Below are 15462 nucleotides of genomic sequence, written 5' to 3'. Positions count from 1 at the left end.
ACTTACCTACTTCCGCGATCCTCCCCCAGTGTCTGTATGGTCACACATCATCCCGGAAGGGAAGAGGGATGTCGTGGGTCCCCCTTTTTTTAAAGGAAGAGAAGCCTGTCATGCAATTGCGCTCCAGTGCCTGTAAGTTTTTAAAAAACAAAAGCTTTGAACTGTTCCCCCACCCCACTCCCAATGGGCACAGACTGCCCCCGGACAGCTCCATGCTCATTGTAAGAGCCCTGCTTACAAGGAGGAAGGTAGAAGCTGGGAGCGGGTGCCACACAACTCATGGTCCTCAGGTCTCGGTTATCCCCGGAAAATGGAGGGGTCTTCCATGCTTGCCCCCGGGATCTCCTATGCGTCATTTGGACCCACAAGGACAATCTAGGGATGACCCCAGGATAAAAGTATGGTGCAGACATGCCCTTAGACTAGAACTATTGGAATGAATGGGACTTAAGTTAGTCTTTATTTATTTATTTATTTATTACATTTTTATACCGCCCAATAGCCGAAGCCTTGATTAACCTAAATCCCTATGAATTCATTTCAATCAGCCTAAGTAGGACTTACATTGGATTTTATCATTTTACCCTCTCCTATTGAGAAAAAAAGTATTTTGGTAAGGTTGTGTATGGAGATGGGGTTTCAAAGAACTCTTCAAAGAAATGATACTTTATGGACATTTATGAATGCTTTTGTTTATTGCCACACATACGCCTTCCTTGGAATCAGTGATTCTTAGGTAGCTAATAACCTATTCATCTGAGCTTGATAATCAAACTGTTCTGGTAGGCAAAATGCCCTTATTCTGTAAAAACATCCGGCCTGTGATAGAGAACTCTACAAAGAAACTGAAAAGCAAAGTGACTAGAAAGTATAGTTTTTTCCTCCAGACAAATATGTAGTTGTTTTGTCTAGACAGGTATACAGTTGTTTGAATATAACTTAGGTCAAATTCATTATTGACATACATACTTTTGATGAAGCTATTCAGGGTTCCAATGCCAGCACTAATAATCTCAAGGTGTTGGAAATGAAACATCTGTACTTTTAGTAATTTGCAGCTTTATCTTCTAACTCTTCCTCCCAATCAGTAAGAGTGAAGCAGATCTCCAATAATTTCAACAGATGATGATGATGATGATTTTATTGCATTTATATCCCGCCTCTTCCCCCTCTTAAGGAACCCAAGGTGGTGTACATAATTCTCCTCCTCTCCCATTTAGCCTCACAACAACAACCCTGTGAGATAGGGTGGGCTGAGAGTCTGTGACTGGCCCAAAGTCACCCAGTACGTTTCCATGGCCGAGTGGGGACTAGAACCCAGATCTCCCGACTCCAACACTTTAGCCACTACACCACACTGGCTCTGTTAAGATTTGATAGCTAATTTCTATTCAAGAGCTTTCTATTTTATACGTTCAGTGCTGATGCATAATCTGAACTATTAACAATGCTGTAAAATATAAAATGGCTATTAACAGCATTTTTTAAAAAAATCAAACAAGATAATGCAGTGTTAAATATATTTGTAGCACTAAGTTCACTGTCTGTGGGTGAAGTCTGCTTTTGTGTCTAAAACGTGGACTTGAAAGGAGTGTGGTGGCTGATATTGGCCCTGGTGTCACGATGATTTGGAAGCCTGTTTGCGCATGTTTTGCACTATTAAAAAGCACTGTGTTTTGCAGCTTGTTTTGAATGCTTATGGGTTGTGTGTTGCATAAACTCGCAGGTAGACGCAAACATTTCCTCTAGTCAATCTGCTGACCTACTGCAGTGGACCACAGCTAAAACCATGAAGGTTCTTTCCAATACAACCTTGACCACAAAAGCCATGCTGCATGCCGTCAGTGATCGACAGTGGTGGAAGAAGTCATTGACTTATCTTCGGCCGTTACATGTAAGAAGCATCCGTAGCTTAGCCTTTCAGCTATTTGGATTTAGTAATTTAGGCTGAGATCCTGTTTAGATGGGCTACAAGCTGGGGGGTGTAGGAATGTTTTACATCTAAACATGAATAGGATTGCACCCTTCTGTAAACTGTTCTCCACACGGGCTTTCTATGGGAGACCTGTGTAGGTGAATGGGAAATACATAGGAATATGATATACACGGTCCCTAAACATGCATTTTATCTTCAGTTTTGTAGCTCAGAGAGCTCCATCACACCAGCGTTTTATCGCACTTTCGTCCTGCCTGGTTTACCGTTTTCCCCCGCAGCCCTCAGACGACATCATCCTTGTCTTGCAGTCATCTCGCCTCTTTCCCTCCATTTTCCATGTTTATCTAGGGCAGGGAAAGTGCAGTATTTTTTTCTCCATGCAGGATATAACCACCCTTCCGTCCCCGTGTATTGCTGTCCTTGTGCTATGTCACAGACTGTCCCTTTGGGGGCGGGGGGGCTGAGTCAAAGGGCAGTCTTGCTGGTGAAAGACGTGGGCAAAGCAGTTCTCCTACAGTCCGTAGAATCACTCAACCTGGAAGAGGGAGAGCGTGCAGAGACCCTGTGCAGAAGGGAACATCATCTCACCTCTAAAGGCAGAAACGACAGCCAGACAATGAAACACTAAAACGCTAGACAACAAGACCAGAGGGGGGTGGAAGGCGCCCATGCCCATCACAATGTCTATCAACCACAAGAACCAATGATCTGGAGGGGGAAGGAGAAGGGGACGAGGTGGGACGGGCGCAATAGCAGAAGAGCGAACAAGTGAAAAGAGATTTTGCCGATACAGTGGCGATACCAGGAAGGCACGTAAAAAGGACCAGTACTTGATGCGCTAATGAAACGAAGGTGGAAACCGCTGATTGTACTTGGAAAAAAAGTAGGTGTGATGGCCTCAAATTCTCCTTTACCATCACTACTGGAGTGAAGTCAGGAGTAGACACATGTACACAACTATGATGAAACTCTCTCTTTTAGTATCTGACGAAAGATGGCATGATTTTAATATCTGTGTTTTGTTCCTCAAAGGGTCAAGAGTTTGGAGATGTATTAAAAGGGACCACTGGAGCAAATGCAGCAATAGAAAAGCAAGGCTGTCATCCATTTTATGAATCTCTGATAGAGAATCCATATCTTGCAGATGTAAGTTTAGAGACATGTTGAATGGTTTTCAAAAGTTCCTAACTGTTTTAAGACCATAAACGGTTGAGGCTAAAATAAAGATTGAGAACTGTGGTTAAATTATAATTGTAACTAAATCGTCAGTGAATCAGATCTGATTAGCATCAGGGTTGAGAGGTTAGTGGGTGCTAAGGCAGGTCTAACAGCACTAAATGTAATTAAGGAAAAGAATAGGAAAATCTCACATACAGCAAATATGACTTATAAATAGTCATGTTGCTTAAATTCTCTGTTCTGCAGAATGAAGTTACTTATACCGCATACCAGCACAAACCTTTGGAAAGCTTTGCAGAAGTATTGCTGAGAACAGGAAAACTTGCAGAGACGAAAAGTGAAGGGCAGGATCAGTTTCCTGTGACAGAAGGTAAATCGGGTGCATTTTTGTTTGTACTTGTATGGAAGAGTGATGTCCATTTATCACAGAGTAGAGCTCTCACTGAAACCTCCATCCAACGAGCATTTTATTGCACACTCGTTACTGGGCACTCAAGGAATTTCCTCAGGTCCCTCACATGACGTTGTCTGCCTCCTGCGCACCTTCTGGCCTTCCTTGTGTGACAAAAAAAACCCCTCTCATTAAGTCTGATGTATTTTTAAACTTGGAATTGCTGCTCTCTCCTGCTGTGTGCAGGAGAAGCAGCACCATTAAAACATCAGACTCAATGGGCCTCGTGTTCGTTCTGTAATTCCTCTTCTGAAAAGAGGAAGTAACTTGAGGAAGGAAAACACGGGCGGAGAAGCAAGGTAGGGAGTGTGTTAACCCCCGGTGTGATGGAGTTTGGATTTGAAGTTGTTTTCAGATCCTGGTTTGTTCCAAACCTGATAACTGTGATTTCCTGGTTTGGATGTAAAAAGGAAATGAGTTAATTCACCCAGGCAGTCTTCAGTCATGGAGTGCTGAGAAGAAAGGAGGCAAGGAGTGGCATGAGAATAGAACATGTGGGATACAGGGCGCTGGTGCAGTTCTCAGCTTTGAGATACTTCTAAACCAAGCCGCAGTGTAATAATATTTGCCATGGGAAGTTCTGCCATAAAAAATGAAGGCAATTATGGTATGATAAATGAAACCCCTCCCACTGCTTCTCCCCCATCCCCCCAAAAGCTAGATGTTTAACATTGCATAATGGTCCCAAGTCTATCCAGGCATTTGAAGAGAAATATAGCAGGACAGCACTGGGTTTAGGATTTATTTCTAGAAGTTCCTAATAAAGAATACATTTATAAGTGTGGAAACGTGATGACATTTAAAACATAAAAAGACTCCAAAATGTATCATTGATCAGTTTTTATAAAGGCGTTTATTCAGACGTGGTTAGTAAAAGAGAAAAATCACACTAATTAATTCTGTTTACACAATTGCACCCATATGGACATTCATCCAAGCCCACTCGTTTATAACTGACTCCATCTTATGTAGATAAATGTTACTTGCAGTGCTTAGGAACATTGGCTCTCCAGGAAAATCAATCACCGTTGACTAAGCACATGAGGAAACTACTGTATTTATGTGTTCAGGATGTCACGGTGTGACCCGTCGTCTGTAATAATTCACAAAAAAGGGCCCAGTTGAGAAATTAATTATGCAGCGGACAGAAGAAGAAATGCGAGGGTTACTTTTAAGGAAAAGTTCTGCAGAGAAAATATTGCAATGGCCTTACAACAGAGAAATGTCATTGCAAGCTGTTGTGTTATCAACAGAGCCCATATAATGGGGGGGGGGAACTAGTCCCCCCAGCTGTTTGGGCCTAAAACTCCCATCAACCTTAGCCAGCATAGCTAATGGTGAAAGATGATGGGAGTTGGAGGCCAAAACATCTGGAAGGCTACAAATTTCCCCTCCCTGCCATATAAGCTTCATTGCATAAACTCAACAGAATACTCCCATCACTGAATTCCTGTTGTGTGTCCACAGGCATGTCAAAGGAAACAGAGGGATGCAATTGCATTGGCCCACAACACACTAGAAAACCAGGGGAAGGGGGAAGCTGACAAAAATCTAGTATTTGGGGTTTTTTATGATACAATATGTGCAAGGTTTCCTGTACTGTATTGCTTTAAGAACACAGACTTCTGTTGATAATGACGGTTTTCTTTGAAGATTCTACATCACTCTGAGATCAAGTAGGAGAGGGCAGTATAATGCTTGTGACCCGTACCTGTCTTACCACAACACACTAGCCTCATGGGGGTCTAACCACATCACCCAGCTACCAGAGTGGCAGGCAAAATCAGTGAAAGAGGCACCTTAATTCCTGCTTATTCTTTCATATAGGAGTAAATGGATGCCTTAATTGGAATGCAAACCTGACCCCCTGCTTCCACACCCCCATGGATGAGTATCACCTGCCCACGTCATAATGATGGGCATGTTGCTAGCAGAATAATAGTAGAAGAATACAAGACAAATGCCCAATTAAAATTTATGGCAAATACATGCAGTCAAATAGCAACCTGCCTTTATGGAAGATGTCAGAATCAATTATTGTAGCAAACACTTGATGGAATACCATGACAATTTGGTCAGTGTCATCTAAGTTTAATGACAAATTTGAAGATTATTGAACAATCTGTGTTCCTTTTGACTTTCCCGTCAATAGATCGCAGAAATGCGAACTCTGCAACAGCTTAAGACATTTTGGAAACATTTTAGGGGAGGAGAAGAGGACCTTAATTGCTGAAATAAAAAGAAAAATAATCTTGACAGTTTTGTTGGTATAGTTAAGGAATTGATAGCTGTAATTTCTTTGTCGGTCTTCTGCAATAGATGCTGATATAAAGATCAATAGTATGGACTGCTTTCCCATTCTGAGCATAGCTTTAAAATTTAAATTATTTTTTAATACCTGTTTCCCAACAACATTGTACTAGACATTGGGTGGGATCCAATGTTGCCAGTTTACTAGCGGAACGGATACCGCTGGCATAACGGGACTTCCCCATTGTTTTCTCCACCTAGCAGCCCCATGTGTGTGCCCCAAGTCTGTTCGATCAGGTCCCCCAGATCTTGAGAGCAGAGTTGGAGGGCATGTGGGATACTGCAGGGGGCAGGAGAGGACAGGGAACTCTCATTAAGAACGTGAGCCATGCTGGATCCGACCAGGGGGTTATTTAGTCCAGCACTCTGTTCATGCAGTGGCCAACCAGCTGTTGACCAGGAACCCGCAAGCAAGACACGGTGCAACCCTCCCATCCATGTTCCCCAGCAACTGGTGTATAGAGGCTTTTTGCCTCTGATACTGGAGGTAGCACATAACCATCTGGAGTAGTTAGCCACTAATAGCCTTGTCCACCTTCCAGCAGTGTGGTATCCATTCTTTTAGTGGAACAACAACATTAGATTCAACCCATAAAAGCTTTTTTGTTAAGTATGCCTTTTAAAGAATTTCCTCCTTGTTCCTACATCACATTAAAGTGTGAGGTCTATGCAACTTCTCTTGAAGTCAGTAACAGGGCTTTCATTTGATCTTGTGGAATCGTCAGGGATGTGTTTCCTTTCTAGTTTTAGGCTGTCTGTATTCATACCAAGTTGTGTGCTTCCAAATAATATCAGGAATATGCTTCAGATGGTATAGTTAGGAACATAGGATGTTGTCTTATACCAAGTCTGACCATTGCACCATCTAGCCCAGTATTGTTGACATTGACTGGCAGCAGCTCTCTGGGATTTTAAGCAGGATTTCTTCTTAGCCCTACTTGGAGATGACGAGGATTGAACCTGGAAGCTTTTTAATGCCAATTATGTGCTCTATGCTGAGCTACAGATATTCCCCTACATTTCATGTACTGTAGAAACACAGAAACACAATCCTAATCAAGCTGCAGAAGTGAGCCCCACTGAAGGCAGTGGGGCTTACATCTGACTAAACACACCTAAGATTGTACTGTTGATTACGAACACATACTTTTGAATTAAACTTGTTTTTCCAAGGTATGCTCAGCTCTGAATGTTACAAAATGAAGAACTGCTCAACACTTCGTGTATTTGGGTCTTAAAATGCTCATGTTAAAATGGCAGTGAGTAATCATGGCACTACCAGTTTGTAAACATGTGTGCCCTTTTAATAGCTGCATATGTCTGCAATAAACACAAAAGTGATATCCTGTTTTCCCCCTAGCATCATTTTGATGATTGGTACTGAGAAATCAAGCCCTTTAAAGTGAATGTCCCACTCACAAGCAATGCCATGTTGATACCCCCCCTTTAAAACTAGGAAACATTCTGTATTGTGTTCAGAAACTAAGCTTTAATTACTGTAAGGCTTCTGGGGTTTTGGAAACCGTTTTTCCAGCATTCTGCAAATCTCCTTGTATCCTCTGGTTGCCATTATATTCCTTACTCAGTGCACTGCAGACAGGTATTTTGTGACTCTGAGAGCTCCATCTGACGAGCGTTTTGTTGCACGCTCGTTACTGGGCACTCACGGAGTTTGCTCAGGTTCCTCACATGACGTCGTCTGCCTCCCATGTGCCTTCCGCCCCTTCTGGACTTCCTTGCGTAACAAAAAAAAACCACCTAGTTAAGTCCGATGTTTTTTTAAACTCGGAATTGCTGCTCTCTCCTGCTGTGTGCAGGAGAAGCTGCACCATTAGAACAGCAGACTCAATGGGCCTCGTGCTCACTGGGTAGTTCCTGTTCTTGAAAAGAGGAAGTAACTGAGGAACAAAAATACGGGCGGAGAAGTAAGGTAGGGAGTGTGTTAACCCCCAGTGTGATGGATCTTTGAGCTTTCTTACTTTATTTTGATCTTTGGGGAGGCCGGGGAGGATTACAATATACTGTAGGTATTGAACCAATTGAACATAGCAAGCTGTACTTGTCAGTCCACTGGTCCATCTAGCTCAGTATTGTCCATGCTGACTGGTAGCAGCACTCCAGAGTTTTAGGCAGAGGTCTTTCCCAGCCCCACCTGACCTGCAGAAACCAAGGATTGAATCTGGGATCTTCTTCATGTAAAGCATGTGCTCTACCAGTGGGCTATTGCCCTTCCGTCAAGGGAAATGACATTCCATGCAGGCCATGTATACAGCATTGCCTTCTGTCTAGCACTGCAAGCCTTTCAGGGGGACTAGAACCTTCCTGTATTTGTGTAGTAGTCATAGGCCCAAGTGAGCAACCACAGGAATAGAACTTTGCTGAAGTGATGGGGAAGGAGGGTAGTAGGTATTACTGTTGCTCTCACAGGTACGGGGGCCTTTGCTCACCCGCCACAGTAACGTCTTTAAAGTTATATCTTGATGGGCATTTGGTAACAATTTAAATTTCTTTAGTGTGTAACCAGCCGTGGGTAAACCATAGCTGAGTGGCAGAATGCCTGCTTTGCATGCAGATAGCTCCATGTTCAATCCCTAACATCTCAAGGTAAAACGGGAAAACGACCCTGTCAGAAATGCTGGAGAGCCAATATTAAGTTATATGGATCAGTGGTCTGAGTTGGTTTAAGACAGCTTTCTGTGTTCCACATTGATTAGAAATAATTGACCCTGTTCAGACGACACGCTAAGCCATGGTGGTTAAGCATTTTGAGCTAAACATTATGGCTTCACGTTCTGTGTGAACCATTCCTAACCATGGTGGCTACATAACCACGGTTTAACTATGCTCACTAACTTGCTGAAAAAGGGTTCTTGGCCTAACCATGGCTTAGCGTGTTGTCTGAAAAGGCCCATTGTCATAGTCCCTTAGCTCCTTTCCCCAGTCGAGGAATACTCACCATTTTGACCCACTGGGAACTTTGTTTTTCCAGCTACTCTCATAACTCTTCCATCATAATGATGGTTTGTAAAATGGCAAAATGCTTGCTGCTTCCTTTCTCATGATAAAAATGGATTAATAATCAAGTCTAGTGCTACATAAAAAGCAGGTGATAAGAAATACAGATGTTCAAACTGTAGGAAACAACATATTTCACACTACCCTGCTGCCTGTTTTCCTAAATGTTCATAACTTATACCTTTGGTTTTACAGCCAGCAAGTTTAGGTGCTGTAAATCAGCACGGGGGATATTTCAGCCGTTCAGTTTAGCATCTGCCGCTGCACTATTTCATCTTGCTTTGCTAATGCATAAAACACTTTGGCTGGAAGTTAAGCTAAAGCAGTCTTGCCGTTTAATTACATGTTATCTGTTTTTGGGATGCACTGATTAGCGCTTAATTGAATGCGTGCAGGACACTTAAATCTAGAATCGAGTAAAACATGGCGAGCGAGAAAAATGCCAAATTTAGTCTGTGTGAAGGGCAGAGGGGTCAGTAGTTGACACTTGCTTTTATTTCACTTTCTGTGTTGCAGTCCTGTTACAGCTGGCCAGTGAAGCGTTACCAAACGACATGACCTTATCTCTTGCCTACCTGCTTGCTTTACCACAGGTATGTTTCTTACTTGACTGTTGTTGTTGCGTGTTTTTACTCTCTCTGATGTATTTGGTGGATTTCAGTCTGAATGCAGCTCCCTTTGGGGCATGAGCTCGCGATGCTTCAACTTAACCAGAAGCTGATTTTCTCGTACTGCCATACTTTGAAGAAACGTCAACAGATGTTTTGGAGAGAGATTGGCAGGGGTAGAAACAACACTTTCTGTTTAAACATAAACTGCTCATGCCTTTTCAGACCACCAGTCATTCTGGTTCAGCTGACATGCACACTTGAAGGTCAGTTGGACCTTTCTGTGGATGGGTATCATCTGCTAAGCGGTGCTACTTTTAAGGCTCCAGCAAAGCATGTGCACTTGAAGCTTTAAAAAATTACCTCAAAACTTCATGTATGTATTTGTGACCTTCACACCAGCAAATTGTCAAGCATCTTCACGTACAGAACCTTTTACATCCCCGCTGAAACGAGCATGGGAAGAGCACGCATTGTTGTTATTCTCCACAGTATGCTGAAATTAGCTCTGCTAAAAAAAACCCGGCTTTTTAGTGCCAAAACCCCCCATACTTCTGAGTTTGAGGCAGGGCGGTGGCAGAGTAGAACCAACATCATCAATGAAAGAGGCTTGTTACCCATCCCTCTTCAGGCTCCTCCTGCCATTACAGTTTTATGAATGGGAATGGGGAGTAACTAACCCACAGTACTGGCTCCCCATGAGAGCACCTGCCGGCGCAAATAAGCCCCACTCCACAAAGTATCGCACCAGCACCAGCTTCGGAGTTCACACCAAATCAGAGAACCGAATTAACGCAGCTCCTTGTTCGCAACTCTGGAGCTGCGCAACTTCGGAATGAACGCTACATCAAAGCACTGAATTAAAGCAGCGAGAAGGAAGCACATTAACAACTCTCAATGGGAGCACTAGGGAAAGGAGTGAATGTGGGAAGGGGCAGCCCACCTCACAGCCAGGTCACAGGCATGCCCAGGATTGAATGCGGAGGCATGGGGACACCTTGCAGACTAAGCGCCTGGGAGCTGCTTTAACGAAAAATTATTATTATTATTATTATTATTATTATTATTATTATTATTTATTTATTTATATAGCACCATCAATGTACATGGTGCTGTACAGAGTAAAACAGTAAATAGCAAGACCCTGCCGCATAGGCTTACATTCTAATAAAACCATAATAAAACAATAAGGAGGGGAAGAGAATGCAAACAGGCACAGGGTAGGGTAAACAGGCACTGGGTAGGGTAAAACTAACAGTATAAAGTCAGAACAAAATCAAGTTTTGAAAGTTTTAGGAAAAAGAAAAGTTTTTAGCTGAGCTTTAAAAGCTGCGGTTGAACTTGTAGTTCTCAAATGTTCTGGAAGAGCGTTCCAGGCGTAAGGGGCAGCAGAAGAAAATGGACGAAGCCGAGCAAGGGAAGTAGAGGCCCTTGGGCAGGTGAGAAACATGGCATCAGAGGAGCGAAGAGCACGAGCGGGGCAATAGTGTGAGATGAGAGAGGAGAGATAGGAAGGAGCTAGACAGTGAAAAGCTTTGTAGGTCAACAGGAGAAGTTTATATTGGATTCTGAAGTGAATTGGAAGCCAATGAAGAGATTTCAGAAGTGGAGTAACATGGTCAGAGCGGCGAGCCAAGAAAATGAAAAAGAACCAAGTAAAAGGACTCCGATTCTGTGGCTTTTCCAGGCAGAAGCGGCTGTTTGGGAGTGTGCTGGCCATGACATCATGTGTCGCAAACGACCTCACAGTGCACCCAAACTGCAGGAAAACCCCTGTGAAGGCACCCCTTGGTCTTTTTAGGCGACTGATACCATACTTGAGAGAGCGCCTCTCCTTATATATGCCTGCCCGAGACCTTAGATCTGTTGCGGGAGCCCTTCTCCGCATCCCACCAATGCAACATATATGCTATGTTGGGACAAGGGAGAGGTCTTTCTCTGTTGTGGCACCCCGACTGTGGAATGCCCTCCCCTTGGAGGCCCGATTGGCGCCAACATTGACTGCATTTCGACGCCAAGTAAAAGCATGGCTTTTAAACGAAGCCTTTGATGGTTAAACTCACTGGCACATTGTTTTTAACTGTTTTAACTGCTTTTACTGCTTTTACATTATATATTGTTTTAACTTGGATCACGATTTAATTTGTTTTTAACTGCATATTTATTGTTTTATACTGTATGTTTTTATCTGTACGCCGCTCTGAGATCTTAATGATATAGGGCAGGATATAAATGTTTTAAATAAATAAATAAATAAATATGTGTAGATTAGAAATCATTCTAAGCCTCTTGAGCCAATTAATAGGACAACACAGACCAGTTAATCTATTTAAGCCATGGTATAGCTGAATATATCAACAAGATATCTATTGCAGAAGATATAAATGAGGAATGTCTTATATGGGGCCAGTCTAGTAGTCTGCCAGTCCACTAGAGCTATCTATTATTTATTTATTTTACTTTAAAAATTAAATCCCACCCTTCCAATGCAAAAGCACTGGTGATAATGGCTTATATCGTTTTAAAAGACTTTACTTATTTGGGAGATCATGGAAGGATATAAGGTGGGGGCAGGTAAGCTCTTTTTATAGGACAGCACTTTGTGCATAGCTAGGCTAGGATTAGATCATGCCACTTCCTTTTATTTCAGTCTTAGAAAAGCTTTAAGATGAGTGAGCCATGCGATTACAGGATAGAATGCTAGACTTAGATAGCATTCTATGTATCCTAGATTTAAAACTCCAGGCAGCCATAAAGCTGGCTGGGTGACCTTGAGCCTTTCTAAGATCCGGTTCTCATGGCTATCCAGGTCTGTTTAAACCCTGGGTAGTTGTGAATGAGTGGGAGCAAGTGAGTGTGCATACTCCTGCCTGCCCAGTCCAACTGAGCTAAACAACCCAGGGATGCTGGATTCCTGGTTTGTTGTCTGGGATGTCCAAACCCAAAATTGTGGGCTGTTGAAGGAGAGACAACGCAGAGATAGAATCCAACAACAAACTGTGGGTTCTAATTCTGTGTTGTCTCTCTCCAAACAGCCCACAATTCCAGATTCAGGCATCTCGGATAGCATTGTTTGGGTCCACTTGGCTGCAGAGGGAGTGATCCAGAGGGGAGAGCCCACATGCTCACTTTCTCCCTATTTCCATCACAACTGTGACGTGTGAATCAGTCCACTGCATGACAGCCTAACTTATCTCACAGGGTGGATGTGAGTGTCAGGCAGGAACCCCTTGAAGTTCCTTGGAAACAAAGAAGAATATAATAAATAAATATCTAAATACTTGCTGTTTTTAAATTCTGCATACCGTGTCCACTTCTCCTTTGAGCAGAGTATGTTTTTTGGCACTGACGTCCGCCTATCATCATTCAAGAGCAGCTACCAAAGTGGTGGTGTGCTTGCCTTTGTAATGTTATTTTAGCTAAGTTAATTCTCTCCTGTTTCCTCCTAGGTCATAGATGCCAACAAGTGCTTTGAAAAACAATCTCCTTCTGCTTTATCTCTCCAGCTGGCAAGTTATTACTATAGCCTGCAGATCTATGCTCATTTGGCACCATGTTTCAAGGACAAATGCCACCCCCTCTACAGGGTCAGTTTTCAGAGTTTTGTTTGTCCATTAATACGCAGTACAAAAAAATGATGTTATAAATCCAGTGCATGTTAAGCCCACTACAGGAGTAAGTATAGCTTTATTCCAGCCAAGTTGCATCTCAGCATTTTATCTAGTGTTCTATAAAAGAGACAACTGCTTAATACAATGTTTGCCAAAATGGATGATGTGCTTTTAATTAATATTACCTAGCAGTTAGATTTTTTTAAAAAGCATTCTTTCCATTTTTAAATGACGATCATGACCTATTTATTATTTTATTGTGCAATGTTTAAAATCAGAGCCTACCTTTCAGAGGATTAAAAGGTAGCCAATAGAATGTCAGTGTTTAAAAAGGGATCCAGTGGCAAGCAGTTGAGGAAATGACAGGCTTTTTAGCTTAATTTTGGTCCCAGATAAATTGGTGGAAGCATTGCTAAAGCTAGTATTGTTAAACACATAGAAACACAAGGATTTGCTGAAGAAGGATCAGCAATGGCGTAATGTTAACTTTGAATGTGGCCACTGCATACTGGTGTGGTCGCTCCATTTCGAGAAAGAGATCCTAGAATTGGAAAAAGTACAGGAAAAAACCCATTAAGGGCACCAGGAAATTAGAGTACCTCCTCTACAACAAATGTCTCTACACCAGTGATATACAGCATGCTTGTGACTGGCCATTCACTGAAATCTGTGGTTCCTTTAAAAGACATCATCAACCTCCTGCAAATCTCCCAAGCCTTCCCCTGGTTATCCCGTTCTAAAAAAACCCAAACCACCTTGATATCTCAATTCTACTGAAATAACATGGGATTTCCTAATGTTTGAAACCAAACTTGCACTATAAAGCACCCACTTATAGGGCTGTTCAAGCCTTGGATTTGGATTTCCGAAACCTTGGTGGCCATTTTACGACAAAACTACCATTTAGTGTACAGTCCTAGGACTCCGCAGCGGGGAAAGAGCCTACAACTCCCAGCATGCACTGCTTGGGAGGGTTGGACTTACTCGGGCCCAGGAACAGCGGGCACTTGTGGCTTCGCCGCTGCCGCAACCAGCCACCCACGTGATTTGGGATGCGCAAGTCCCTGGGTGGGTTGCCGCATGTGCCGCCTGCTTCTGGTAAAGGCTAGGCTCCTAAAAGCGGGTGGCTCTCAAGCGAAGCAGGCAGCTGTGGGGCACTCACAGAACATGTGGCAACCCATTCAGGGACTTGTGCATACTGTATCAGGTGGGTGGGCAGGTGATCATGCCAGTTAGTGGATGATCATGGTGGCGGCGAGGCCACAAGTGCCCGCTGTTCCTAAGTTCATCCCTCCCAAGCAATGGATGCTGGGAGTTGTAGGCTCTTTCCCTGCTGTGGTGTCCTAGGGCTGTGTATTAAATGGCGGTTTCATCATAAAATGGCCGCTGAGACTTCAGAAATCCAAATCCAACGCTTGCACAGCCCTACCCATCAGAGAGCACCAAGAGGATGGGAAGTTTTCAGTTACATGTGGTCAGCAATTCAAACCACATGGTCACCCCTCTCCGCCCATGTAATTCACCCTATTACAATTGTGCAAAAGAAGGAGGAAGCACAAAGCCCTAGTGAGGCAATGCAATTTCGCCTTAATGTAAAGATACCCAAGAAAAGGCTAAAATATTAAGGGTGTTTTAGTGCATTTTAAAAAAGACAACCAAAGGAGTCATGATAGAGGTCCGTAAACCTGATGAATAGTATGGAGGGAGGGAGAGAGAGAGAGAGAGAATTTTTCTCCCTGTGTCATAATATTAGAACTTCTGGTCACCCAGTGAAATCACAGTAGGTTCAGAATAGACACACAGGAGCCCTTCTTCATACAATGCATAATTAAGGTATGGAATTCTCTTCCAGAGGATTTGATGATGACGACTGCCAACTTAGATGGCTTTAAAAGAAGATTAGACAAATTCATAGAAGATAAGGTTATTAGTAGCAGGATCAGAGGAAGCATGTGTCTGAATACCAGTTGCTGGGGAACAACAGCAGGGAGAGGCTTGTTGCTGGATTAGGCTGATCCAAAAAGACTTTTTTCTCTTAAGGGAGCATTGTTTCATACAACACAGAGGCTCAATTCAGACAACACATTTCTCAATTGAGGTATTAGAACTCCACGGTGGAGTTTTTACACCACTGTTGAGAAATGTGTTGTCTGGAGGGAAAACTCCACGCAACGGTGGAGTTTTTTTGGAAAACACTCCACACAGAATATCAACGCTGTGCAGAGGAGAGTTCCTGCACAACCGTTGTGTTGTGTGTTGTGTGATGGGCTCCATGGAGTTTCCCTTTGCATTCAGTTAACTTTTCCCACTGGGTACAGAGTTCCCTGGCAAGAGTGGCAAAATGAGCAAGTG

The 15462-nt window shown here is 43.0% G+C and overlaps 1 protein-coding gene across 1 annotated transcript in view; it reads left to right on the top strand.

Moving 5' to 3' along the window:
- NBAS (NBAS subunit of NRZ tethering complex) overlaps positions 1–15462 on the top strand; it is a 229246-nt gene that overhangs the window by 131183 nt on the left and 82601 nt on the right. Inside the window, exons 36-40 of the mRNA XM_063125180.1 lie at positions 1727–1894; positions 2969–3082; positions 3362–3485; positions 9408–9484; positions 12949–13086. Coding sequence (XP_062981250.1) covers positions 1727–1894; positions 2969–3082; positions 3362–3485; positions 9408–9484; positions 12949–13086 — 621 coding nt within the window. The remainder of the gene's footprint in view (positions 1–1726; positions 1895–2968; positions 3083–3361; positions 3486–9407; positions 9485–12948; positions 13087–15462) is intronic.

Source organism: Elgaria multicarinata, chromosome 4 (assembly GCF_023053635.1).
Source record: "Elgaria multicarinata webbii isolate HBS135686 ecotype San Diego chromosome 4, rElgMul1.1.pri, whole genome shotgun sequence".
Taxonomy (NCBI): Eukaryota; Metazoa; Chordata; class Lepidosauria; order Squamata; family Anguidae; genus Elgaria; species Elgaria multicarinata.
The sequence above is the reverse complement of the archived record's forward strand: the minus strand, read 5'-3'. Positions and strand labels throughout refer to the sequence as shown.